The sequence below is a fragment of the Cynocephalus volans genome, chromosome 9, assembly GCF_027409185.1.
Source record: "Cynocephalus volans isolate mCynVol1 chromosome 9, mCynVol1.pri, whole genome shotgun sequence".
Taxonomy (NCBI): domain Eukaryota; kingdom Metazoa; phylum Chordata; class Mammalia; order Dermoptera; family Cynocephalidae; genus Cynocephalus; species Cynocephalus volans.
In genome coordinates, this window is record NC_084468.1 from 14,932,747 (window position 1) to 14,959,146 (window position 26,400).

A 26,400-nucleotide genomic window follows, 5' to 3' on the forward strand; every position below is an offset into this window, starting at 1 on the left:
CAAACTCCGTGCAGCCCTCGCCCCGCCTCAGCCCCACCCCCTCGTGGGACGTCACGAGCAAGGCTCCACCCCTTACGGCAGGCTCGTCCGGGGACTGTGGAGCCTCGCCCGAGAGCCCCGCCTCCTCGGCCCAGGCCCGCACGCGCACACGCACGCCGGCCGTCTTCTGAGCCCCTGCTAGAGCCGCGCGTTCATGCCTGCACCGCCTAGTCTGCCGGCGCGCGACCGCCCTCTCCGCGCCCGAGCCCGTCAGCGCGCGCGTCGGCCCACACCCCAAAGGCCCCGCCCCCAGCACCTGTCCCGTAGCTCCTCCAGGCGCGTGCCCGTCGACCCCGCGCGGCCGCCTGTCAGTGCGCGCGCGCCGACACGCCCCCAACAGCCCCGTCCCCCAGGCGCGCGCCCGCCCGCCGTGCGCCACGTGCTCGCCGTAGGGCGGCGCAGGGGGTAGAGCCGGGAATATGTTCTGGCTGCCCCTTCCGGCTGTTGGGCGAGTCGCCGTCCGACATCTGGGAGTGAAGCGTTTCTGGGGCCAGAGTGTCGCCGCCGTAGACATGACGAAGGTGAGAGTCAGCGGCTCCCTCCCGGGCCGCGACGGGAACCCTGCCCGCGGGCGACGGGGACTGCGGGGCGGGTCGAGGCCGCAGTTTCCGGGGCTCCTAGAAGCGCCAGGCTGCAAAATGATTCAAAAGAAAAGTGCCCTCCCCTTCCGGGGACCGGCCGTGGCAGGGGCCGGCGGCGCGGGGCTGCCGGGGTCCCCGAGGGTCCCCCAGCCGGCTGCCTTCTCAGGGTGCGATCTCGCTTGGAAGAGTGCCGGGTTCTCACCTGTCTGCGCCTGCTCCACTCATCATCTTGTGTAGTCCTCGCAGTGACCCAGGAAAGGTCGGTGCCGGTGCTGTTCCCACCTTAGCTTCCGGGAAGCCCAGGGTTGGTAAGGTGAGACGTCTTCTGAGGTCCCGGAGTCAGCCTGTCACAGGGCTCCACACCAAGACCCCTCCCTCAATGAAAGGACAGGTCAGGAAAACACAGGTGCTTTGGGAGTAAGTCGCCTGAAAGGGCTTCTGGAGAAAAGGAATGGCTCTCTAGGGAAAAAGGCTTGGCAGAGAGACGCATCTTTCTGTGCAATTAAGGGTGTCTTCTAGAAGAAAAGCCTTGTCCACTTCACTGAGCTCCAGAAAACTATGAGTAACGACACTATTCAGATGTGAAGGATCTGGCAAGAGAAATCCTAGTGGAATGAGGACAGGTTTGGGAGTCATGCCTGAGGACCAGAAACAAGTGACCGTCCCTGGCGACGGATGTTCTAGATGGAACTTGAGCTCAGGTCTCTTGCAGGTGTCACAGATGGCAGAGGGACCAGACACCTGTCTAGTGCTCTTTCCCATACCGCGTCACATTCTACCCAGATAATAGCTGTGTCCTGTCTCTGTTCCCTGCGTGGTTCCATGGAATCCCCAGCAATGAACAGTCTTAGGAAAGTTAGAACCTGGCAAAGTTACCAATGCCGAGGAATATTGTTTGATGAAAAAGACAAAGGGCACTGTCTGGTGTAAGTGTCTGTGCGGTTTGTGGAAAAGACCAAAGACCAAGAGGGAAGGCATCTGGATTCTCGCTCATTTCTACCACACACAGGCTAGTGGGTCAGACCAGGTTTCAGTTTCCTTATATGTAAAGTGAGAGTAAGACTACGCTTTCTTTCCACCTCACAGAGTTGCCATAAGGCAAACAAAGCATTTTGAAAGTCATAAATTGCTGTGCAAAAGCAAATACTACCATGTTTACTTCTTGTTTTGGGCGATTGGGGTTTGGGGCTTGTGAATGAGAGCGGGCAGTGGTGGGAGTGGGGGAAAGCCAGTAAGTGCTTGGCAGAACGCTCTGCTTCTACTCCTGCCTGTGCAGTTGCATCCTTTTTCTCTCTTTCGGTCTGTGAGTTGGCTAGAGTACTTACTAGTAATGGCAGGAGTAGCTATTGGCTTTACTGGGTTGGCGTCCCAGAATATCTGAGATTTGCATTTGAGGGCTGTAGGGGAGGAAGAACTTCCTTCTACCCTCCTATGTCTGTGGCTGGGTCTAAGAATTAAACTGACATACGACATAGTAACAGGAGGAAAGCATGCAGATTTTATTTAATATTTTCAAGTGTGCACGGGAGTCTGCAAAAGGAAAACGAAGACCTGAAGAAGGCCCAAAAGCTTACATACCCTTTTAAACAAAGAGTGATAAATTGTGGGAATGTGACAAGACAGAGAGGCTTGGGCTAGGGGCAGCAAATTGTGGGACAGTGACTAGGAAAAACGAGGATACTTCACAAAGTTCATGGGGAGAAAAATGGAAAGATAACATAAATCCTTCCATGAACTTTTTGTAGTACCCTCATATATGGGGGAAATTAATGGAAGATAAGGCTTATTTTAGCAGGTTTGTTTGTACAGGTCCATTTGGGTGTCGACTCCCAGTCTTGTGATAAGAATGTTTTACTCTTCCTGTTCTCGTGGGAAATTTTATGACCTGCTTTTAGGCGGAAAGAGAGCCCTTCCTGCTGTTAAAGTGCCTTCGCCTCACAATAGTCAACATGCCAATATGCCAAAGTGGCATATTTTGGGGTGGCACGTATTGAACCCCTGCAGGGTGTAACTTGGCAACAAATGGATTTGTTTTCTTGAAACAAATTTATTTTTGTTTAATGTGAAAGTGAAGCCCTTTCCTGAGAGTGACCACAAACACCTAGGACAAGGCCTGGGACGGGGAACAATTAGTCTTGCTTTGGCAGGAATTTGGAAAACTTAGGCAGGGTGCAAATGTAACTGACTGCCCAGCACCTGCTTCTTTTTGGGCTTTGTTTTTCTGTCCTTGGGGAGGACAGTTTTGGTGGAATTGTTTTTGCTCCTTATGGAATTTGGGGACTCCTGAGCCTCTCTGCGGGACCTACTCTAATTGTATTATACTCATCTCTTTTTCTTGTTCTCAGGGCCTTATTTTAGGGATCTATTCCAAAGAAGAAGAAGATGATGTGCCTCCATTTACAAGTGCAGGAGAGAATTTTGATAAATTGGTGGCAGGAAAGCTGAGAGAAATTTTGAACATGTAAGTGTTACCTGGGGGCCAGTTCATAAAGCAGCCCCAAATTGAAAGAGAATATTTTTTTGTGCTTTTTATCAGTAGATAAAATAGCACAGAAGTATCCGGGCCAGAAACTTCTCAGTGGAAGTGAAAGTATGTGTCTCTGGTATGTGCTTGGCACTTTGTGTTTCAGTATGGTAGGTCTGCAATTCTGAGAAGTCAGACTGTGTCCGTCCCAATCACAAGCCTGTTGTGAAAGACTGACCCTGAAGGATCTAGAAAGTACCAGATCTCCTCAGCCCACTCTCCTGGCTCAAGTTCGTTTTCCCCACCCTCGTCCTCCCTGCCCACCTTCCCACCAGCCTCTCCACCTCCTTTAACTTCCCTTTCTTTGTGGGAGACAGCAGGGTCCCTAGAATAATTAAAAACAGCCTAAGGGTTCTGCTCTTCTGTTGCATACCTGAAGTTATAAGAGCTTCTCAAATTTTAAAGCACAAGTCAATCACTTGGGTAGTAGTTAGAATGCAGATTCTAATTCAGTAAATCTAAGTGGGGCCTGAGATTCCAACAACTCCGATTAGCAGGGTCTAAAGAAAGTAGGGAAACATTGGAGCTGCAGGCCACATTTGGCAGAAATAGAAGTGTCAGCATGAGCCACCGTAACTAGGTATTGTTCAGATTATAGATAACCTATTAGAATCTAATAGATGCAGTCTAATAATCATAGTAATCATCAAATCATTGGATAACAGAATTTGCATCTCCTTTCAATTACCAGCCTTTCAGCAGTCAACAGAGCCTTCTTAAGTGCCTTGATTAATTCGTTAATCTAAATGTTAACCTGTTAGAGTACAGAACACACTGGCCTTCCTAACTCATGACTCATCTGCGGCACCAGAGCATCTGTACTCCAGGCTTCTGGCTACTACTGTGTATCCATCTGGTTTGGAATTTGTGCAGTATCCCATGTGTGGATAAGCCCCCACAGACAACCTCCGAGTCAGGTCAGCCACCTGGATTACCATGGTGGTTTTGGTGTCTTGTGTCATTTATTGGTAAGCTTTAAGATTCATTCAGTTCAGCTGTCATCCAGTGTTCAGATCTCCTGTGCGACTGCTCATTACCCATCTATGGCGTTGCTTTCTGTTGTTGTTTCCAAATAAGTTTGTGTAAAATCTAAACCGAAAGTTTGCTGAATTATTTTTGAGCTAAAATTAGAAGTGCTGCATCTAAGAAATCCAGCCTGAGGGCATTCTGTATTTGGATGAAAACATAAATGAAGCAAATCCACAGAAGGCGTTAGAATATTGTGATATTGTAAAGATGTGTTCATCTCACTTCCCAAGCCAGCAGAGCAAATTCTACTTTTTAAAACATCTATTTCATCTTGTTTTAGATCTGGACCACCTCTGAAGGCAGGCAAAACCCGAACCTTTTATGGTCTACATCAGGTATGACATAAAGATAATATTCATTTGGTAAACCCTCAATGTGCACCTACTATGTACCAAGAACTGTGACTGCTTGGTCATGCTGAATATTATATTAGACTTTATGGTTCGATTCCACTATTAGAAGTATTATTCAAGATTGTGAAAAGGTAAATTGCTATCAAACAGTACTGCGTATCTTGTGTTCTCAATCCGATGGCTTTCTTTGTTACTTTTGGCACTGTCTTACACAGAATTATTTGCAGGACTAGCCTCACTCTACCTTTCAAACACACAAGTTATAAAATTTAGCAAGACACAAGGGCTTTAAAAAAAACCACAGCCAAATTTCACGGTGAGTTTAGCCAGGTGCTGAGGTTGAAGTAATTGTGTGGCAGCTCAGTGAACCTCTCCCTGTGTACCATCTTGCTGGAAATGAATGCTGTAAGGAATTAAAGTGATTGATTTGGTGTATTTGTGACACAGGACTTCCCCAGCGTGGTGTTAGTTGGCCTTGGCAAAAAGGCAGCTGGAATCGATGACCAGGAAAACTGGCATGAAGGCAAAGAAAACATCAGAGCTGCTGTGGCAGGTTATTTTACTTTTTAAGTTTAATGTTGGTAAAGATTCTTAAGGATCTGCTCTTTATGATCATCTCTCTTCTCTATTGTTCTTTTACCATCATCACCTTTACCACATCCATACAGAAATGGCCCATCTTAACAAAAGTTCAGTTTCCCTTACTGAGTATGCGTTATAAGACATACAGAAGGTTAGCTTATGGAATTTTTATTTTTCATATTTCTACATCTCATGTTTGGAGGTTTTACTACCATTTATTTACTCTTGGTAGTATTGACCTTAGAGCTGGCAATGTTTTACCAGAAATTGTGGCGTGTGGATTTTTTCCTTTTTGTAATGCAACCCTGGTGTTGCTCAACTTTTAAATAACATGGATTCATCATATCTACAAATCAGAGAAATGGAAGCAAAGTGTGAGGTGCTTGTTTATTACTAGCAAGATGTGTGTGCCTGTCCCCGTTCGTCCCATGGATGGTTTGAAAGTATTGAGGTAGGTGCTATTGAGTCGCTTTATAGCTGAGCAGCAGAACGAGCCTTTACCATGGAGAGACTGTGGTTAAAAGATGCTTTGAAACATATTTCTGAAGCAGTGATCATTGGCATGATTAATCTTTGGCCCGTGTATATCATAAATGCTTGTTAATTTTTCTTTCCAAGTTCATGTTAAGTGGTTATTTCAGCACTTTTATATGGCAATTTTTGCTGACCTGATCTTAATAAAACGTTGTGTTAATAATGGACTCTGCTCACTTCATTGGCTAGAATTTCAACATCATCATTTCTCTATCATTTTTAATCTGGGAAGCTCTTGGTGATCGGGGGGCTTCATCAGGAAATCATAGTGCTTCATAAATAATACTAGTCATAATGCCACTTACTGAGGGCCTGCCCTGCTTTATGAGGAGGTGTTCATTTCATCCGTCAGTCTGTCCTCATCACTAGTTGTGGGGTACGTTCACGTCATCATTTTACAGAAGAGGAAATGGAGGCTCAGAATGGCCAAGTGTCAGGGCTGGGGTATGAACCACAGTCCTGTTGTTTCCTTGGCACACCACATCATGCCTCTGTCTTCTGCTATTTGAGTGGTGTTTGACTGATGACAGTTTTCTGCTTCCTGTGTCCTTTTGAAGCGGGGTGTAGGCAGGTTCAAGACCTGGAGCTGTCTTCCGTGGAGGTGGATCCATGTGGAGATGCTCAGGCAGCTGCAGAAGGAGCCGTGCTTGGTCTCTATGAGTACGATGACCTAAAGCAGAAGAAGAAGGTGGCTGTGTCGGCAAAGCTCTATGGAAGGTGATGGAAGGAAACTGGGATGAGGGTGGTATTCCCTGGCATTCTGACAGCGTGGCCTTTGGATAGGAGCTGCCTGCTTTTCAGCGTCGAGCTCGCTGTGCATGCAGCTTGTCTGTTTCCTCCCCTGTCATCTCAGCTATTGTAATAGTGTGATAACTGTCCCCAGTTTCTGCTCCTGGCTCTTGTCATGTGCATGTTCCCCTGGGATTCCCTAGACCCCTCCATGCTTCTTAGCTGCTAAGAAGCAACAGCCAAGTTGTCTCTTACCCGAGAGGGATGATTTCCATTTAACCAGCATCTGCTGTCATTATACTGAGTGCTAGAGCTACACAGATGAGGGGGTCTGGTCCTTGCCCTTCAGGTCTAGTGGGGAGACTTGTCTTTCAGCAGATCATTGAGCACCTTTTACAGTCCAGCCCTATTCTAGGTTCTGGGAGATGAGGTCCCTACAGTCAGGAGGAGACAGTACAAGACCTACAGGGCGTGGCCCTTGGCTCATCCTGGGGGTTGGCAGCTGTGACAGAGTGGCTGAGAATGAGGGCCCTGCAGCCAGCTGGCCCGGGTTTGGATCCTGGCTCCACCACTTCTTCACTGGGTGACCTCAGTTTAGTGACTGAAATCTCTTTGTGCTTCACTGTCTTCATTTGTAATTTTGATTTCATAAGGTTTTTATGATGATTCAAAAACAAACATGTCATGTGTGGCACACCGTAAACCCTCTCAGGCCATTAGCTGTTGTTTTTTGTTCATCTCCTTGACACCCAAATCATTTCCTGATGTGCACAAGAAGAGCTCGGGTTGTGAAACCCATGACCCGATCCTTTCTCCTCTAAAGCTAATCCTTACTCTTTTGTGGGCTGGAATTTAGAGCCCTGACCCAGGCAAAAGAAATCAGGAAAGCCTTCAGTTCCACATCAGAATTGTTGCTGTGCACTGATCTGTAGTTAGCACTTGGGGCTGCATCATTCCTGATGTGAAGGAGAGCAAACGGGCCTTTCCATGGAAGCCTCTTCCATCCATTTGTGTGGCTCCAGAGACCCACCAGTCCAGCCCCCTTTTTAATGCAGCCAAGTATTCTGAAGTGAAATGTGAACCAGCTCCCCTCTAGTTCTGCTCAGTGGGAACCATGTGTTCTAGCTCTTCACACGATACTGACTAGTGCCCTGGGTTAGATCACAAAGAATGAATCCAGGTCCAGTGAGTCAATCAATTTTCATTTGTAGTCTTCCTCTTATATTTTTTTAAGATGAGAGCCTCTCCTAGTTGCAAAATGGTCAGTGTTCTTGAGATGTCATTTAACGGTAGCTTTGTGCTTTCTTCTACCAGTGGGGATCAGGAGGCTTGGCAGAAAGGAGTACTCTTTGCTTCTGGGCAGAACTTGGCACGCCAACTGATGGAGACTCCAGCCAATGAGATGACACCAACCAGATTTGCTGAAATTATTGAGAAGAATCTTAAAAGTGCTAGTAGTAAAACAGAGGTCCATGTCAGGTAATTCAGGGTTATGTCATAGACTCATAGGATCTTACAGCCGGAAGGAGTCTTCGAAATCCCAAAATCCAGCTCCCTCGCTATTCAGATAAGTAACTTAAGAGAAGTGCAGTGACCCATCAGAGGCCATGCACAAACCAGGTTAGGGCTCATTTGAGGTTCTTTCTCTCTTACCTTTCCTTGCCTTTGAGAGAGTGCCATGACTTCACACTACATAGTCTGTGCATGCACGTGTGTGTGTTGTAACAGCTTCATTCAGACATAATTCATATACCATACAATTCAGCCATGTAAAGTGTACAATTCAATTTTTAGTATATTGACAGAGTTGTGTTATCATAACCACAATCAATTTTATTTTATTTTGTTTTATCTTGTTTTTAATTGAAACAATTGATGTACATATCTGTGCGGTACAGAGTTGAATATCAATACCTGTCTGCAATATGTGATGCTCAAATCAGGATAATTAGTATATTCAACATCATACATTGTAATCTTTTTTTCTGGTCCTTTATCAGTTTCTCGTTAACCTCCTTCCATCCCCTTCTGTGCCTGGCTCATTTCACTTAACATGATTTTCTTTAAGTTCATCTATGTTGCTGCGAATGGCAGAATTTCATTCTTATTTTGGCAGAGTAGTACTCTACACAATCAATTATAGAACATATTCACCACTCCCAAAAGAAACCCTGTACCCATTAGCACTCACTCCCCATTACCCCGTTCCCACCAAGCCATCAGTTGAGGGAGTTTGGGTTGTTTCTACATGTTAGATACCTAGGAGCTGAATTGCTGGATCAAATGGTAACTCCGTTTAACTTTTTGAGGAACTGACATATTTTGTTTTGTTTGGGTGAATTCTTATCTTTTCATTCTTTGAAACAAGTGAAGAACGCAGCATGCCCAACTAGACATGGCATGAGAATTTCTGCTCATAGATTCCCTCAGCTAGATTCCGGCTTTGGTGCCCCAGGCAGTGCTGAGTGCTGTTGTCAGTAGTTGGGCTGTGGGACCTAAAGTCTGCTCCACCAGGTTCCATTACCCTCTTGGAATCTCCCCACAGCCCTTTAAGCAAACCAAGTTGAGCACTTGAGGATTTATGATGAAAACAAATTGACAGGTATTGGCTTTGCCTAAAGGATTCTTCATTATCAGAGTTGTTTCTCATGGGAACTTCCATTTAAAAGAAGTCTTCAGTACTTGATTGTGAGTAGAGTTCACATTTTTCATGAAAGCCCCGGTGGTCTAGAATAAAAATTTGTAATCTGTAGAAAACACAGTGCCTAGGACTTGATACAGTTTCTGCTGTGGTTAGTATATGTTTAATATGTAGCAGTGTTTAGGTTCTGTAAAGGTGTCCTGGCGGAGACTATTCCTTGTCTTATTTGAGGCGACACTAGAGCTACTATGTGTTAGCAAATGATGGTGGTGCTGATACACATAGTGACAGCACCTCCCATGTGCCTGGGAATTTGACATACAAAGGTGCATGATGGTGGTCTTGTCGTCAAAGAAATGAGGATCTTGTAGGAAGGAGCAGGCAGGTAAATGGGGCATGCAGAGGGTGCTGTAGGAGCAGAGGGCTGAGGGGGATTGCTGAAGAATGTGGAGCCTAAGCAGAGTCCCGAAGGTTGCTGAGACATCAGCAGACAAGAGTTGGGCCAGGTGCACGGTGCCCCTTGGGAAACTGCAAGCCTTGTGGCCAAGCCCAGGTAGGAGTTCAGCCAGAGACCAGGCAAGACCTGGGGGCGGGGGATGACTTATTGCACTGAGATGGAGCTGCACCCGGCCCCTGCAGTGTGGGTGGGTACACATCAGAGAAATACAGACAGTTCTTTCAGAAGGGCAGGCCTTTCATAAAACATCAAGTACCAAGTTTGTGATTTAAAATGCCTATATTGTATAGTCCTTGTTTTTTTTGAAGTGATTTTTTAATTATCATATCTCTTATTTTTATATTCCTTCCCCTTTGAAGTTTGGTGGCCATTCCTCCAAGATGCAATCCTAGTTTAATAGTTTCAACTAATGGATAGGCAGGTGCCAGAGGAGTATTCCTTGGGTATGGTTGTTGCTGGTCTGTCTGTGGGAGTATTGAATCTCCCTCTTGGCCTAGTTACTGCGGCCAGAAGTCAATACAAAGCCCTTTCCATCCCCAGCCTAGAAAGAATAGCAATGTGGCTTCAGTTTTCTAGTTTGCACTAAGGACTGTTTCCATTCTATTATCCCAGTTGAGCCTATGTTTATTATGTAAGAACTAATAGCGTTCCTGCTTCAATTAGAGACATCTCAAACTGTAATTGAGACTGTGAGAAATACTGGGACAATATTGAAAAGGTAGAATTCCAGCAGTTCTAAAGTAGCAAGGAAATAGGATATTTTATTTTAGTCATTGGACTATAGCTTTGTCAGTTTTTTTGTATTATTTTCTTCTTCTTTTTTTTTTTGGCCGCTGGCTGGTATGGGAATCCGAATCCTTGACCTTGGCATTACCAGCACCACATTCTAATTAACTGAGCTAACAAGCCAGCCCTTTGTCATTTTTAGAAATACCAAAAATAAAGCAGTGGACCCCTTAACTATCTTTAAGCAATCTTTATACTCAGAGCCTTTCTAGTTTCATTTTTGAATTAAAACTTTAGAGTAAGTTGTGGGGGGGGGGGGAAGCAAGTAATAATTATTTATCGACTACACACTATTACTTGACATTGTATTAGGTACAATGCACGAATTCTCTCAATAATTCTGTAAACTTCTGGTGGAGGAATCATTGACCTCATTTTATAGATGAGAAAATAGGCTCAAAATCAAGTGACTTGCTCAAGACTATACAGAAAGCCTGTAATAGGATGTGGTAATTGAAGCCTTAACGTGTGTAAATTTTAAGAGCTTGTATATTAAACTTTTTCACACACTCATGAGTTTTTTTCTAAGTTATTTTGAAATAAAGGTAACAGTATATTTAATTTTTTTTTCCCCTTTCTTTCCTTTAGACCCAAGTCTTGGATTGAGGAACAGGAAATGGGATCATTCCTAAGTGTGGCCAAAGGATCCGATGAGCCTCCAGTCTTCTTGGAAATTCATTACAGAGGCAGCCCTCATTCAAGTGAACCGCCCCTGGTGTTTGTTGGGAAGGGAATTACTTTTGACAGGTACTTCTTTATGGTGTCTTGCTTTGTATTTTGGTGAGTGCTTTGTATACACTTGTATTATTTGGTGCATAGTTTGATTCAAAAGAATGGTGTTTGTTTGAATCTTATACATTGCTCTAAGTTTATTAAGCTATTACCTATAAAATGCTTACTATATGTTAGTGATGATTAGGCATTTTACATATATTAGCCCAAATCTTACCCCTGTGAATTAGGTATTGTGGACATTCTACAGGTAAGGAAACCACGTTCAGAGCCCCATACCTAATAAGTAGAGTCGGAAGTAAGTCAAATTGACGTTTGTCTTTAAAATGCTTTAAAATCTTTCCACCATGCACTTAGATTCTTCTCTGCTGCTGTTAAAGATTCTCCACGTGGATAATGGTGATGCAGCTGTTTGGATTAGGCTATCTTCCCTTTGCTTGCTTCAGGTTACATTTTTTAGCTGACCAGTCTAGTTCCCATTAATCTTATCAAACCACAAGTTTTCCTTAGAATTGTATTACATCTGGTTATCTCAACCAAGGAGAGGTTGAGTTGAAAAAGACAGTATAGTTCAGTATTTCCCATGGAAGGCATTTGCCACCAAAACTAGTTTCAGGGATGCTAATGAGTGGGAGGCATAAAAAGGTTAGTCAGAAAACTAGGTTAGAGAAAGCAAATGAGATTTGTTTGTTTAACTTCAGGACTTCCCAGGGTGCAAAATGTAGCATTTTCTGAATTTCCTTTTGAAGGAATCATGATTCCTGGGAAAATGCTGCTAGAGAACCAAAAAATGTTGATGTCCCCTCATACATTTTTGTACCTCTTTGGGAATTCCATGTGAAACATGAATGAAATCCAGTCCTTGCAGGAGTGTTTCTAGATGCATGAAGCCTCTGTCGTTGGCAGAGCTGGCTGCCAGCATGGTCTCCTTATATTAGCGGGTCCTGGTGCCCGCTTGTTTCTTCCCTTCTCTGGCTCACATTCTCTCCTTGAAAGCATTGGTCTCCAAATGATGTTCATTGTGTAGCCGATCAGTAAAAGATTTTCAGCACATGCCATCCAAAATATGCATACCACATTTATTTATAAGTTATGTGCGTATACAGTTGTACTAAAGTGGATATTACAAAACACTACAGCAAATAAAATTTAGATAGTGAAAGATAAACTATTTTAAAAATGTCTTACAAATTGTGTTGGTTTCATGCTGTCATGGGCTATTATCTTGATGTAAATATTTATACTTATGGTAAAGATTATTGTTAATTTAAATCTATATTTACATTTTTTTCTGAGAGTATTTAACAAGGAGCCATGACCTAGTCTTTGGGTTTAGAGAAGGCTTCCTTGCAGGAGTGTCAGTTTTAGCTTAAGATGTAAAAGATCAGGAGGACTTAGTTCAGCAGGGACAAGGGTTGGTGTTATAGGGCACGGAAACATGGTGAAGGCTGCAAGGCAAGAAGGTGGAGGCTGTATGTATGCGGCTGCACACCAGAGCATGATGAGGAGAACAAGGAGACGCGACTGGAGAGGCAGGCAGGACCTAGGTCGTTCCGGGTGGTTAGATTTTGAACTTTGCTCTAAGAACAGATGGAAATAACTGAAGGGTTTGTAGCAGAGGGAATGACGTGGGATTTATATATATAGTAAAATTCACCCATGAAGTATTCAGCTTAGTGATTTTAACACATGTACACACGCATACATCAGCTATCACTGTCAAGAGAACAGAAATGTTCATCACTGGCTGAAAACTCCCTTGTGCCTTTTTGCAGTCCTGTCCTCTCCATCCCCTGCCCCAGACAACCAATCATCTTTCTGTTACTATAGATTAGTTTTGCCTGTTCCAGAAATTCGTGTAAATGGAATCTTTCATGTCTGGCTTCTTTCTCTCAGTATGGTATCTTTGAGATTTGTCCATGTTGTTGGTCTTATCAGTCATTTCTTCCTTTTTATTGCTGAATAGTATTCCATTGTATGGATGGAGTGTATCGATTTGTCTCTTCATTGATCTGATGATGGAAATTTGGGTTGTTTTCAGTTTTGGGCTACAAGGAATAAAACCAAGGTCATTTTCCTTTCTCTTGGGTAAATACCTAGGAAAGGGGCTGCAGAGTTGTGTAATCACTGCATGTTTAACTTTATAGAAACCACCAAGCTTTTCCTGAGTGGTTATATTATTTTGCATTCCAACCATCAGTGTACAAGGATTCTAGTTATTCTACACCCTCCCCAATGTTTGGTATTGTCAGTCTTTCTAATTCTAGTTGTACCAGTAGGTATGTAGTGATATCTCTTTGAGGTTTAATTTGCATTTCTCTAATGACTAATGATGTTAGGCATTTTTTAACATGCTAATAGGTCATTGGTATATCATCTGTAGTGAGGTGTTTGTTCAAATCTTTTGCCCTTTTTAAATAGGAGCGTTTGTCTTCCAGAATTGCAAGTTTTTGGATATATTCTAAATATGAGTCCTTTGTGAGATGTTACTCAGTTGTGAATATTTTATCTCAGTCTGGGGCTTGCCTTTTCATTTTTTTAGTAGTTTCTTTTGAAGAACAGAAGTTTTTAATAGTATAATTTATCAATTCTTTATTTTATGATTCATACTTTTTTGTACGAAGAAATTGTCTATGCCAAGGTCGTATGTTGCTTAATGACGCGATACATTCTGAGAAATGCATCATTAGGCAATCTCGTTATGCAAACATCAGTGTATTTACACAAACCTACGTAGTGCAGCCTACTGCACACCTAGGCTATTGCTCTGACCACCGTGATATGTATGATCCGTCTTTGATTGAGACATTGTTATGCAGCACCTGACTCTACCAGTCTTTAGTTTTTAAGTCGGTTTTAGCTTTCAAGGCTATGATCCACTTTGAGTTTTTGTGTAGTGCAAAAAAGACTGAGGTTTGTTTTTGGGTTTTTTCTATACGAATATCCATTTATTTCAGCACTGTTAGTTGAAAAAGACTATCCTTTTCTCATTTGACTGTTTTAGCACCTTTGTTGAAAATCAATTGATCATACAACTGTATATCTTTCTCTGGACTCTGTATTCTTTCACCAGTACCTCATGACCCTGTATCTTGATTACTGTAGCTTTGAGTAGGCCTGGCATCTAGTAATATGAATCCTCCAGCTTTGCTCTTTTTCAGAATGACTTTGGCTAGGTCCTTTGCATTTTTATATAAATTTTAGAATCTGTTTGTCATTTTCTTGCACAATAAAACCTACCGAGATTTTGATTGAGATTTAGATTTTTTTTTTGGTAAAAATTTGATGTCTGTGTGGATAATGAAATGGAAGGGTTAAGACTGATATAGGGAGACCTGTTAGAAGCCCTGGCAGACTTCCAGAGACACAGGGTGGTGGCATCAACTTGGGTGAATGCAGTAGAGAAGAAATGGATGGATTTGAGAGAGATTGAAAAGGCAAGCAAAGATACCTGCTGATCTTTGGTGGTTACTTTAGAGCTATAGACTTACAAATAGAGAGTAGAACTCCCAGAAGAGGCCTGGAGATAAATGTGGCAGGTTGATAGAAGAAAAATTTCACATGCACCAGCCTGCTCCCTTTCCCCTCTGGGGTTATCCTGGACTTCTTGGGCCCAGTATGTATTTCTTTCTTTACTTTGAGCCAGTGGATAATCTTTAGTTCTGGGTATAAATGCCAACCATTTAATTATCAAGTGTTTTTTGAGTAAGTAAGAGTTAGTTAGGATCTGATTTCTAGGGGAAAGCAGACTGCAGAGCAGGGGATAGAAACCTCTCCAGTGAGTGTGCAGCATATCTCAATTAGAACTCAGAGTTGAAGTCCCTGGCTCTGTGCCTGGCCTGTGAAACACATCACTTCTGGACTCTGATAGATTGGAAGCAGAAAAGTCACTAGTTAGAAGCCTATTTGGAGGAAGTAGTTTGGTTTGTTGCTAATTTCTGATTAAAACCTTTCTCAGGTCTCACATTATAGTACTGTCTCTGAGGCTTTGAGTAAGTACCATCCTTGTGCCCGCAACTCTTGAGTTGTATTTTGCCATCAGAAGGAGGTAGCGCACCTCACATGGGTATCAGAAGGAAGAGTGACTCCTCTGTGCTTCTGTGGGTCTGAGAAGAATGCTCCTAGTCTTCCATGAGCTTGTCAGCTTTCCTTAACAGCTCATGACCTGCAGGTTCAATAAGTTGATTGACTGATAAAATTTGCTGAAAAGACAATCTGTGTGGGAGCCATGAGTTAATGAGATGGAATTTGAGCTGTGTTGATTCTGTGATGTGGTAATATTTCTAGTGACAGTGCTTGAATTTCATTCAAATGGAAATAAAGTGAGCTAAGACACCTATCTATATTTCTGGAATTATTTTGTTTCTTTTATAAAGACTGCAATATCATCTTTTAATATATTAAAAAAGTTCAGATGCAAAATTTAGAAATTTGACTCTTCTTTGGCAGGTATAAGATGCTTTTATGTGGTAGTTAACCCTCAGTTTATATATTCCTTTATAAGAAAGTGATTTTGACCCTTTTCTTTGCTATTAGTATTGCTCATTGTCCTTTTCCCCCATAGTGGTGGCATCTCCATCAAGGCTTCTGCAAACATGGACCTCATGAGGGCTGACATGGGAGGAGCTGCGACTATATGTTCAGCTATTGTGTCTGCTGCAAAGCTTGATTTGCCCATTAATATCATAGGTAAGTGGGACAAAGGATTATATCTTGGAGAGCTTTTGGAATCCAGTCAAATGGTGGAATTGAGACAACAGCATTGTTTCCTCTAATCTGAAAAGATCAAGAAATGGTTTTTAATAGCTTTTCATCAAGCAGAAGCTATTTGGCTGAGATAAGTGTTTTACTGTTAGAACTGACTGAGTTAAATGTGTTTCGCAACCAGTGGGCTGTAACTAGATTGATTTGTTTTACTTCTGCAAAAAGTGGTTGGTGGTCAGGGGCACATAATGTCAAGTTTGTGGTTTACTCCAGTGAAAAATGCTAAGTAGTCAGGGTGGAAAGCTGTTGCTGGCTCATTTATTGATTGCCTAAAAGGGCTGTGGCCGGTTAAATGGCATGATACATGGAAAGTTCCTGGGACAGAAAAAGTGCTCAGTACATGGCACTTTACAGTACATAGGATGCCAACTCGCAGACACAGTACTGGAAGAGCATAGCATTGCTAATACCCATTGTCTCAGAGGAGGGGAGCGGGTAGAGAGACTTAGGTTAAATGACTTACCCAGTGTCACATCCATTGCACAAGAAGGTAGAATTGGAAAGCAGGTCATGCCCCCTGCCAGTGTCGTAGTCCTTATTTTCTGAACTGTTTGAAAGTAGGTCACACCCATCAGGAAATGTCACCCCTGAATACTTTAATTTAGAACCCTGTCCCTACCATTTTTTTATTTCATGATATTGGTGGTTTTGAAGGGTCCAGGCTTGTCTTGTGATATTCCATAGTTTGGATTATTTGGTTGTTTCCTTTTTATATTAGAATCAAGTGAGACTTCTTTAGTAAGAGTGCTACACAGGTGGCATGGACTTCCTGTTGCTGATGCACATAGCATCAGTTGTGTCATTGGTGATGCTAATTCGATCACTTGCTTAAGGTGGTGTCGTGTCTGGCATGCTTCTGATGGCTCACCGGTGGCCTCTTTTCTCATAAGTGGTATGTTTGGACCCAGCACATCCCATGTTCCGTCCTATATTCTTTCCAATAGGTTTGGCTCCTCTTTGTGAAAATATGCCCAGCGGCAAGGCCAACAAGCCTGGGGACGTCGTTAGAGCCAGGAATGGGAAGACCATACAGGTTTGTAAATGGAATACACAGCACTTCCTATGTAGCATTCCTCAAGGACTCCCATAGTAGCCACATAACCACAGCTCGAATGGGTGTAGAGCCCTGGCTCCATGTTAGCGGAGGGTGGTGTCTTTAGTTCTCAGTAGCTTTTCAAACAAAGTGAGAAGAATTTCTTTATAGGGATTTTAAGAATATTTTTCCTGCCTTATTGTTCCTCTTACTTCCTGTATGGTGTACACACAAATTCCCATGAATTTGGAGCCAGCCCTGCGGAGCATGGTAAAGCAGCTAAAGTATGGGCTGTTTTCTGGATGCACCTATGCTATGATTAACTTTTTTCTATTTTATGTGTTCAGGTGGAAAATACTGTCCCCACATCATGGGCTCTGCATCCTTGGGGGTGGCAGCAGGCCCTCTGTAAGGCACATGCATGTGTGTGTGCCCGAAGCGGATGGGCCTCTGTTACAGTGATGAGACTGTAACAGAATGGAGTTAGAAAGGGCTGCTGATGTTCAGAGTTCTTGTGTCTGGGGGTCCAGGCTGCCACTTAGCTGTAGCTTTCTTCAGCTCTGTGGCCTATTTGTTTTCAGAAATCTACATTTGCCCCTTCCAGTTATATATTTGTTGGTGAAATGAACCAGCAGACATTTTTTTTCTTTCAGCTCCCATAGTCATCAGCCTTAGGTCATCAGCTCTGGTACAGGGATTATTAAATTATATCTGCTCTTCAGATGAGATACGTTTCCATTCTGATTGAAGTACAAATGTGTTTTTGATACTTGATGAAAAATGTCAGACTAGCTCTTTACCACTTTTAAATCAAACATTGTTGTATCTAGTTTCCATAGCCATCTTACCGTTGTATCTAGTTTCCATAGCCATCTTACCGATAACACGGTCGTGTTATCTTACCGTTTCTTTCTTTTGATCCTCCTCTTTGCAGGTTGACAACACTGATGCCGAGGGGAGACTCATCCTGGCTGATGCTCTCTGTTACGCGCACACTTTTAATCCAAAGCTCATCATCAATGCTGCCACCTTAACAGGTCAGACGATGCTTTCCCTGATTTTGTTCAAAGGAAGTCTTGTTTGTTTCCTGAAGTGCACGCACATTATTCAGGGCATTATTTTGCTTCAGTTTGGCTCACACCATTAGCATTCAAAGATCTTTCACCAAAGGAATGGTTCTGCAGTTGTAAAATTTTTTTTTTTTTTTTTAAAGCTGACTAGTAAGGGGATCTTAACCCTTGACTTGGTGTTGTCAGCACCACGCTCTCCAAGTGAGCAACCGGCCATCCCGATATAGGGATCTGAACCCACAGCCTTGGTGTTATCAGTACCACATTCTCCCAAGTGAGCCATGGGCCAGCCCTTGTAAAACGTTTTTAATATTAGGTTTGTTGTTTCAAAACATTCCAGGTTGTACCTTTAAATAAGGACATAACAAGTGGGTCAGATCACCTCATCCAGAGTGACCTCTAAAAATAACACTGAGAGATGTTTTCTTTTAGGATCACCGTTTGATTCAGATCTGAAAAGATTAGTGATAAATCCCCAAATCAACTTTTTTTTAAATAAAATTAATCATAATGTATCTGATGTCCACTGAGTTCCAAACTTTTTATGCTTGGTGTTATAAAGAAATAAAAATATTTCAGAGGTAGCAAGATCTCCATTTAACAGAAGTTCATGTGCAGTGTAATGTGCTATGTAAAGCATGAGCTTTAAAGCCAGCCTCAGGGCGACTCCCAGCTGTGCCACCTACACAGCTTGGTCAGCCTTGAGCAACTTCCTTCATCCCCTCAAGCATCAGTTCTTAGGAGCAATTTTGAGGACTGAAAGAAGCTTTTGGATGGTTCTTTAATATAGCACCGTATGTGACAGGCATTAGGTGAAGGAAAATTGTGACACCGCTGGCTCTGTGGAGCAATGAATGAATCCCTAAAGGGATGACAAAGGGATGTCACCTTGTTGCAAAATCCCAGTGCTCATAATCTTTCATCTAGAAGTTCTCTTTCTAGGAATTCATTCTAAAATTGTCTCTACCTCTTTAAAGATTAAAATTCAGATCGTTTTTATTCTTTGGTTCCAATCTTTCCCTGGCCATGTGAGACATGAACTTTTACGTTAGCAGAAATTGTGGGTATTATAATGCCACACAGATTTATTTACTACGAGTCCTTTTTTAAAACTGGCATTATAGTATTTTCATGGGTTTGGTCTCCCTGTTCAGTTCAGCAAACACTTTAAGATGGAAGGTGGATGGTGGAGTTTCCAGGGTAAGGGTTTGGAGGGCAGTGGTGTTGAGCTGGGAGCTGGCACTCCTTCACTATAAATTAGGAACCACAGTTGATATGCATATCTTTGAGTTTCACAGCTTAGTAATTTCCATAATTGCCACTTGAGAATTACTTTTTCCCACCCCTAACCTTTTTTTTTTTCCCCCAATCTGAGAGTTTGAGAAGGTGAGAGAGGGGGCCATAGGTAACTAAGGGCGACCTGATGGGTGAGCCTTCAAATTACCCAGCCACTGCCCTGGCTGAAGGCTGAGTTCCCTTCAGTTCTCCAAGTACTTACTGACCCCTTATGAGCTCCAGAAGCCAGGCTTCAAAGGGGAGAGTAAGAAACACTTTCCAACGTCAAGTTCCTGGCAGGAGGAAGGAGACAGTCTTTCGATATAGAAGATCTGATTTTAAAATTTGTCTGGCCTCTTAGCATGTGACATTGCACTAGGCTTTAGGTTGTCTCATCTGTAAAAGAGGTGTAATAGCACCTCGTTGACAAGAGGGCCTTCTGTGAAGATTAAATGAGATGATACATGTGGATGTACCTGGGCCAGGTACATCACAGACACTGAACAGATGTTACTGGCCTTTGAATGGCAGGTTTGTACCCAGACTATAGGAGCAGTGGCATGTTCTGGATGGCCAGTCAGGCATGGTGCCTCTCTTCATTTTCTTAATGTATGGTTGTAATTTACGATTGAATGAAGGTGGTGACATATTCGTCAAGCAATTCTGGTAACACTGATCATCAGTTAGCACCCTAGAATAGGGCTCTAAATATGCTTTATAATGAAAATGGAACGTGTGTCCCTGCTATTGGTATTTCTGAAATTGGTGGTGGTAATTATCTGTAATTATTGAAAACAAATTGTTTAAGTATCTAACGAAATCATCTTTAGAGCCAGGATCCCAGGTGGAACACACTAAGATTTATGTCTATCGTTTTCTGTTCCTTCAAGAGAATATATCACATGTTTAAGGTTAGTCTTCATGTTTTCTATGAGAAATTTAAAAACCGGTTAAAGACTCTTATGGGACTGATAAAAATATTTTGAGGACAAGTGAATAAGTATGTAACAAACCACTAATTTGAAAAATAGAGTATTAATGAGTGTGTATGTACAACTGGAGGTGTGTCCGCCCCAACACCCCCGTCGTATACATGGAGTGTAGGCATCGAAGGTATTAGTTAAATTGTAGATATTGGTTAGATACTTGTCATAGTACCTAGTACATACTGGATACCAAATGCATGGTTGTTGACACAGTCAACATGTATCTAATTTCAGCTGTGTGCGAGGGACTATATTAATGGCTACAGACACAGTGGTGAGTCAGAACAGAAGTGAGGCCTGCAATCTAGGGGAGAGACAGGCAATAATCAGAGAATCACACGGATGGATTTAAAGTTGCGGGTGACAAACACAAGGAAGAGATCTAAAAGGAGTCTGCAAGAGCCTGTGTAGTTTGGGGATTTGACCAGGTCAGGGAGGTCCCAGCATCTTAGTTTGAGCAGTGCTACTTGAGATGGGATCTGGAGGGAGCATACCTGGTGCAGAGGCCTCATGGTGGGGAGCACAGGGGCAGCAGTGGATGGGACCGGGAGGAAGGCTGTGTGGCTGGGGCGGGGACACACGAGGCCAATATGGCAGTAGGCACCAGACTACAGCTGACCTTGGTAAGTTAAGGGGTTTTGTCTTGAGCCACATGTGGCAGAAGGCTACTAAAGAGTGTCAGGCATGGAGACAGGAAGATCATTTTGCACCGTGGAAAGGTCACCTAGCCTGCAGCGTGGGGAATGGACTGGAGGAGGGCCAGAGGACACGCAGGCAGCCAGTTAGGCTCATGAGCTGGGCTGTGGTGGTTGACTCTTGGGGTACAGGGTGTTTTAAGGATGAATATTATAATACCTGCAGTTGCCTTCAAAATAATTCATTGGGTGTGGGGGTGAAACAAGTTTGCCCATGACTTGGTAATTGTTGATGCTGGGTAATGAGTACCTGCATGTCCATTATGTCATTCTCTTTGCTTTTGTGTACATTTGAAATTTTCCATGATAAGTTTTGTTTTTGTTTTTGTTTTTTTAATTTTACTCACTAGTACACAAACGAGGACACAATGAGTTTTATTTTAAAAGACTATTACCATAATCCAGCTGGTAGATGATGATGGTAGCGGCAGTGGTGGAGAGAAGTAGATGGATTTAAGAAATAATGGGAGCTAAAGTGTGACCAAATTTGAAGGAGCAAATGACCCAAAGAGACCTGACTTGCCCCAGTGTCACGTAGAGTCACAGGTGTTTATGTGGGTCAGCACTTCAAAACAGTGGTTTGTCTTAAATTGTCAACGGTTTGCAGTTTCTTACTATTAACTAGTAATTAATGTAATTTACTTATAGTTTCATGGGAAAAACTGTACAATCCAACACCCTGATGGCACAGAGCTATCTGATATTGAGGAAGTGCTGTTGCCTGCCCTGGGAAGGAATCAGTTTAAATCACTGTGGTGCTGTGTGCAACTGATAAGATTAACCAAAATCAGCAGAAAGAAATAATGGATCTAAGCTTGATTTTTAAAGTTAGAGGTTTGTACAAATATTTATCCACAAACATGCAAGCATAGAGCATTTTTCAACGTAGTGTCATACAGCCACTAATTCCAACTGCAAAGAAATGTAATATATGAGAAGTTCCATAAGTAAAAGAAAAAAGAAATTTACTAAACAGTATATAGTGGTATCTTCAAGTTTCTGTTTTCCTTGGGAGAGACACTAACGAGAAGTTTCATGCAAAGCCACAGTTAAGGATTAAGGAGCAACTTGGACATACCTGGCATACTGGTGAGGAAACGTGAAAAATACAGAATTTCCCCTAACTTCAGTGCTGTCTCCTCTGACATTTCATATGAGTGTCCTAGTACTGCTGAATAGTAAGTTATGCTTTTTCCTTTCAACAGACAACTTACTGAGCTCCTTTGTGCCAGGCAGTGTGCTAGGCCCTAAATATATACTTAGGAATCAGATGTGTGTTCCCTGCCCCAGAGTTTATAGATGTAGATGGGGCCTACAAGTGAGACTGCCTGGAGCTATTACTAAAATTAAAAAAGGCAGCACTAACCTGCCATACCTGATTGTCTGCTCAAGACAGAACCTGGAATCTGCTTTCTTCACTTTATTTTTAATATGCTAATTAATTTAGAAAAAGAAGTCAGCCAATGGGACACAACTTTGTTGGAGAAGGAAATGAAGATGAAACAAATAAATATGACATAGTAATAGACTTTTTTTAAAAAAAGGCATCTCAAAGTCTTATAGCAGATACTAAGATGTGATTAAAAGTACTGGAAAATTAGCAATGCGTCAATGCCAGTAGTGTGTAAATTATACCTCCATCCAGTGGACTGTTTTAAAAGTACACATTTGTTTATAAAGGAGAGATACATGTTTAAAACATAAAAGGAAGAATACGTAATTAAACACATGTAATATGATCTTAATTATTTTTTGTTAAATGTTTAGAAGTAGTCTGAAAGAAAATATCAAAAATAGGTAACAGTTATGTCTGGTAACAGATTATTGATGGTATTTGATATTGTTTCCTTTTTTGCATTTTCTTTAATAATTCAAGGTGAATTCTAGCTTGAAAAACATAAGAAGATATTAAATATTTTCTAAGATTTATTTCCTAAGATTAGTAATGATTTCCTAAGCTCATCTATTTTTAAAAATGAGGGAGCCATTAAATAGGATTAAAGGATAAAGGGTTAAATGGTGTTGGTCTGAGCAGCAGAGGAGCCCATTTTCAGAAGAGGCTGAAATTGACCTGAGGGCTTGTATCTTACAGGTGCCATGGACATAGCTTTGGGGTCAGGTGCCACCGGGGTCTTTACCAATTCATCCTGGCTGTGGAACAAACTATTTGAGGTAGGAATAATATATAGACATTTAAGTTATGGAGATGATGAATAAATTATTCTGGTCTTAGAATGACATATTTCTTCAACCCCTACGTTATGGTGATTTTTATGCTGTGGGTTTGCCTTTTAATTGAAAATGAACCATAGCAATAAACTCAATTCAGTGTGCTTTGGGTCTTCTACAAATGTTCCTAAATTAGGGGTATGACACCACTTCCTCTCCTCCAGTAGCCTCAGAACGATATAAAAATGACCTACAAATAACATGGCTGTAGTTTAGAATCCCCAAGGTAGAAAAGGTTATAAGGACAGCTTTGTGAAGAGGAGTGGCCTTTCAATGAGTGTGTGTCATGAGTCAAGTAGAGGACTTGTGTAAATAGTGTGCCCTCGTTGATTAGTGTTCAGTGACAAGGACATCCCCTAACTGCTGTGCTCTGTACCTCCCTCCTGTCCTTCCACAGCCAGCTTTTCCGAACAGTCATCTTCCATCCCATCACCCCCCATACACGCTTTCACCCACGGCCATCGGCTTTCAGCCACCGACACCACTGTTAGCCTATCTTAGCCTGTCTTGGGCAACGTGTAACTTTGTGACCTCTTGGTGATGCCTGGGTCTTGGCTTCTACAGTAATCATCTCTTCTGGGTCCCATCTCCTCTGACAGTTCTGCTCAGTCTCCTTTGCAAACTGTTTCCGTTGTCCACAGCTTCAGCTGGTGTTCAGGCCTGGGCCACATGCTCTACCCTTCATAGTCCTGTGGGGAAGCTCACCTGTTCCCACGGCTTCAGCCAGCAGCTCTGCTCATTGCTCCTGTCTCCTTCCTGAGCTCCAGACCCTGTCTACCCACCTGGCTGCTAGAGCTCCGTCAGACAGCTCATTCGTTCATTCATTCATTCATTCATTCATTCTTTCTTTCTTTAAACAAGTTAAGTAATGGGAGCTTACTGAGCGCCAGTGGGGAACAAACACAAAATGTCTCTGCATGCAATCTTGAGGTTGGTTTAAGGTCCTAAACTTATGTTTTACCCTAAACTGCCTTCCTTCCTATCTGTCACCTCATCAGTTGGGAGCCCTATCCCCCCAACACCTGTAATACTCAATTCAGTAGTCTCCTGCCAAGGCGGGTTCAGGGGACCTCTCCTCTGGCCTCCCACATGCCTGGTGTCCCTCTCTACTGTGGCACCCACAGCATTGTCACTTGTTTTGACTTTTAAAAAAAATTTAAGCTTTTTTTTTTTTTAACTAACATTATATTTGCATAAACATTATTTAATTAATAATCAGCTGTCTACAGTCTGTTTTCCTGGAGGCAGCCACTTTCAGCCCTTGGCTGATTCATCTGATATTTACTGATGTCCTAAAATAGCAGATTACATTGCTGTTTCTTGACTTTTCACTTTTGGGTCGTCTTTGACTTCTTACCACAGTGAGTTAAACAATCTGTTCATGTGTCTGTTTCTCGTGATAGCCTACAATCCCTGTTATGGCTTCAATATTAATATTTCTGTATATCCCCAACATGTGGTGCTCAGCAGAAGTTCAATAAATGATGAATGAATGGATGGGCGAATGAATGAATGAATGAACAAACAAGATCACCTGGTCTCAGGATCTGGTCTTCAGTGGTGCAGGTCCAGGTATTTGTTTCCCAGCACACCAAAGTGACCAGCCTCACAAAGACTGTTTCACCCTAATTAAACCCACAAAGCCTGTATTTAATCAATACAAGATACCAGTTTATTAATTTAAAATGAAACATGTAATTTTAGTTTGACTTTTAGCAAATGCCCTGTAGATTTGTGAAATTGCTTTACAACATTCCTAGTTTCTTTTATAATTCTTAAATCTTTTAATAAACTAAAAGAATTCTGGAACCTGTTTTAAAGTTTCATGTTTTAGAGCAACAGGTAAGAACAGCTCTTTCGTTTATGTGTCGAGTGTGTCAGTGTCGTGAATTTTCCAGAATCTATTTCATCCTGTCTTACACCTATTTCTTCTAGGCCAGCATTGAAACAGGGGACCGTGTCTGGAGGATGCCTCTCTTTGAACATTATACAAGACAGGTTGTAGATTGCCAACTTGCTGATGTTAATAACATTGGAAAATATAGGTATGTAAAATGAGCTAAATGTACATTTTTATAATCAATCTTGGTTGCCAAAAGGAATATTTCCAATTTTATCCCCTTTATAAAAGGCTTAACGATCCAGTTTCCTTCCAGTGTAGTACTTGTAAGCTTTCCAATGTCTTGAATTTTCAAGGTATGAAGGTACTTCAAAAAGGTCTTGTAATGATTTGTGTTATCTTTTACTTCTATTTTTCCACAAACTTTTTGAAGTGCCCTTGTATTTCTCCAGTGGGTTCTCAAAATTTTGCATGTTTTCAAATCTAAAATGTCATTTTAAGCAAATGATAAGGGAAAGAGATAGGAAATATGGGAATTCATTACCATGGGAAAAAGGAATCTAGAATTTATCCTTTACTGCCTAAAGCCATATCTGAGAATATTTTGCTGTCTGATAGTAGAACCTACTTAGCAAGAATGCAGGATCTCAGTGAAATTTTAAGTGCACATTTACATGGTGTTAAATAATGCGTTTTGTCTTTCTCTTCAGATCTGCCGGAGCGTGCACAGCTGCAGCATTCCTGAAAGAATTCGTGACTCATTCTACATGGGCACATTTGGACATAGCAGGTGTGATGACCAACAAAGACGAGGTTCCGTATCTGCGGAAAGGCATGACCGGGAGGCCCACGAGGACTCTGATAGAGTTCTTACTTCGCTTCAGTCAAGACAATGCTTAGTTCACATACTTGAAAATTCCTTGCTCTGTCTTAAATTGGACAGTTGAACATCAAAATATTTTTGAATGAGTGGATGAAAACCTTTTAAAGGAAACAAAGGATGGCATTTAAAAATGTAGAACAAAATGAAATTGATGCCTTGATTTGTTTTATTATTTTATGCAAAGATTTGTAAAGGTAAAGCTAGTATCTTGCTTGGCAAGGATTTTTAAAATACTCTATAAATGATGATTAATTTTTTTAAAATGTCCTAATCACTTTTCAGAGTATATGTTTTTAATTGAGAAGCAAGATTGTATATCAGATTTGTGATGCTAGGAACATGAGCAAACTAAAAGTTACTATGCAAATTGTCAGAAACAATAAATTCAACTTTTTGTGCTCTCTGGTGTGGCTCTGATATTTACTTATATATTACTACAAACCCAGTAACTTTATTATGATATAACTTTCTCATTTGGCCATGTTACATGAACTAAGTAGTTAAATTGGGCACAGCGATAGAGGGTTTTCATTTTGTTTTCTTTTGTTTTGCTTTTTAGTGGCTGACCAGTATGAGGATCCAAGCCCTTGGCCTTGGTGTTACAACACCATGCTCTAACCAACCGAGCTAACCAGCCA

General features: G+C 42.0%; 1 protein-coding gene across 1 annotated transcript; it reads left to right on the forward strand.

Moving 5' to 3' along the window:
- The first annotated feature begins 387 nt into the window (after positions 1 to 387).
- LAP3 (leucine aminopeptidase 3) lies at positions 388 to 26,161 on the forward strand. Its single transcript, XM_063107997.1, has 13 exons — positions 388 to 560; positions 2,966 to 3,081; positions 4,454 to 4,508; positions 4,974 to 5,079; positions 6,200 to 6,359; positions 7,686 to 7,850; positions 10,844 to 11,002; positions 15,552 to 15,676; positions 16,696 to 16,784; positions 17,719 to 17,821; positions 22,903 to 22,982; positions 24,975 to 25,084; positions 25,590 to 26,161. Exons 1-13 carry the CDS (start codon positions 459 to 461, stop codon positions 25,777 to 25,779), a joined length of 1,560 nt encoding a protein of 519 aa, XP_062964067.1. The 5' UTR covers positions 388 to 458; the 3' UTR covers positions 25,780 to 26,161.
- Positions 26,162 to 26,400: the final 239 nt, after the last annotated feature.

Bases quoted from the DNA above. Each gene is read 5' to 3' on its own strand.
- LAP3 (XM_063107997.1), top strand. From the start codon at position 459: ATGTTCTGGCTGCCCCTTCCGGCTGTTGGGCGAGTCGCCGTCCGACAT. The intron at 6,360-7,685 runs GTGATGGAAGGA...TTCTTCTACCAG, and splicing joins TCGGCAAAGCTCTATGGAAG to TGGGGATCAGGAGGCTTGGC. The intron at 16,785-17,718 runs GTTTGTAAATGG...TCCTCTTTGCAG, and splicing joins GGAATGGGAAGACCATACAG to GTTGACAACACTGATGCCGA.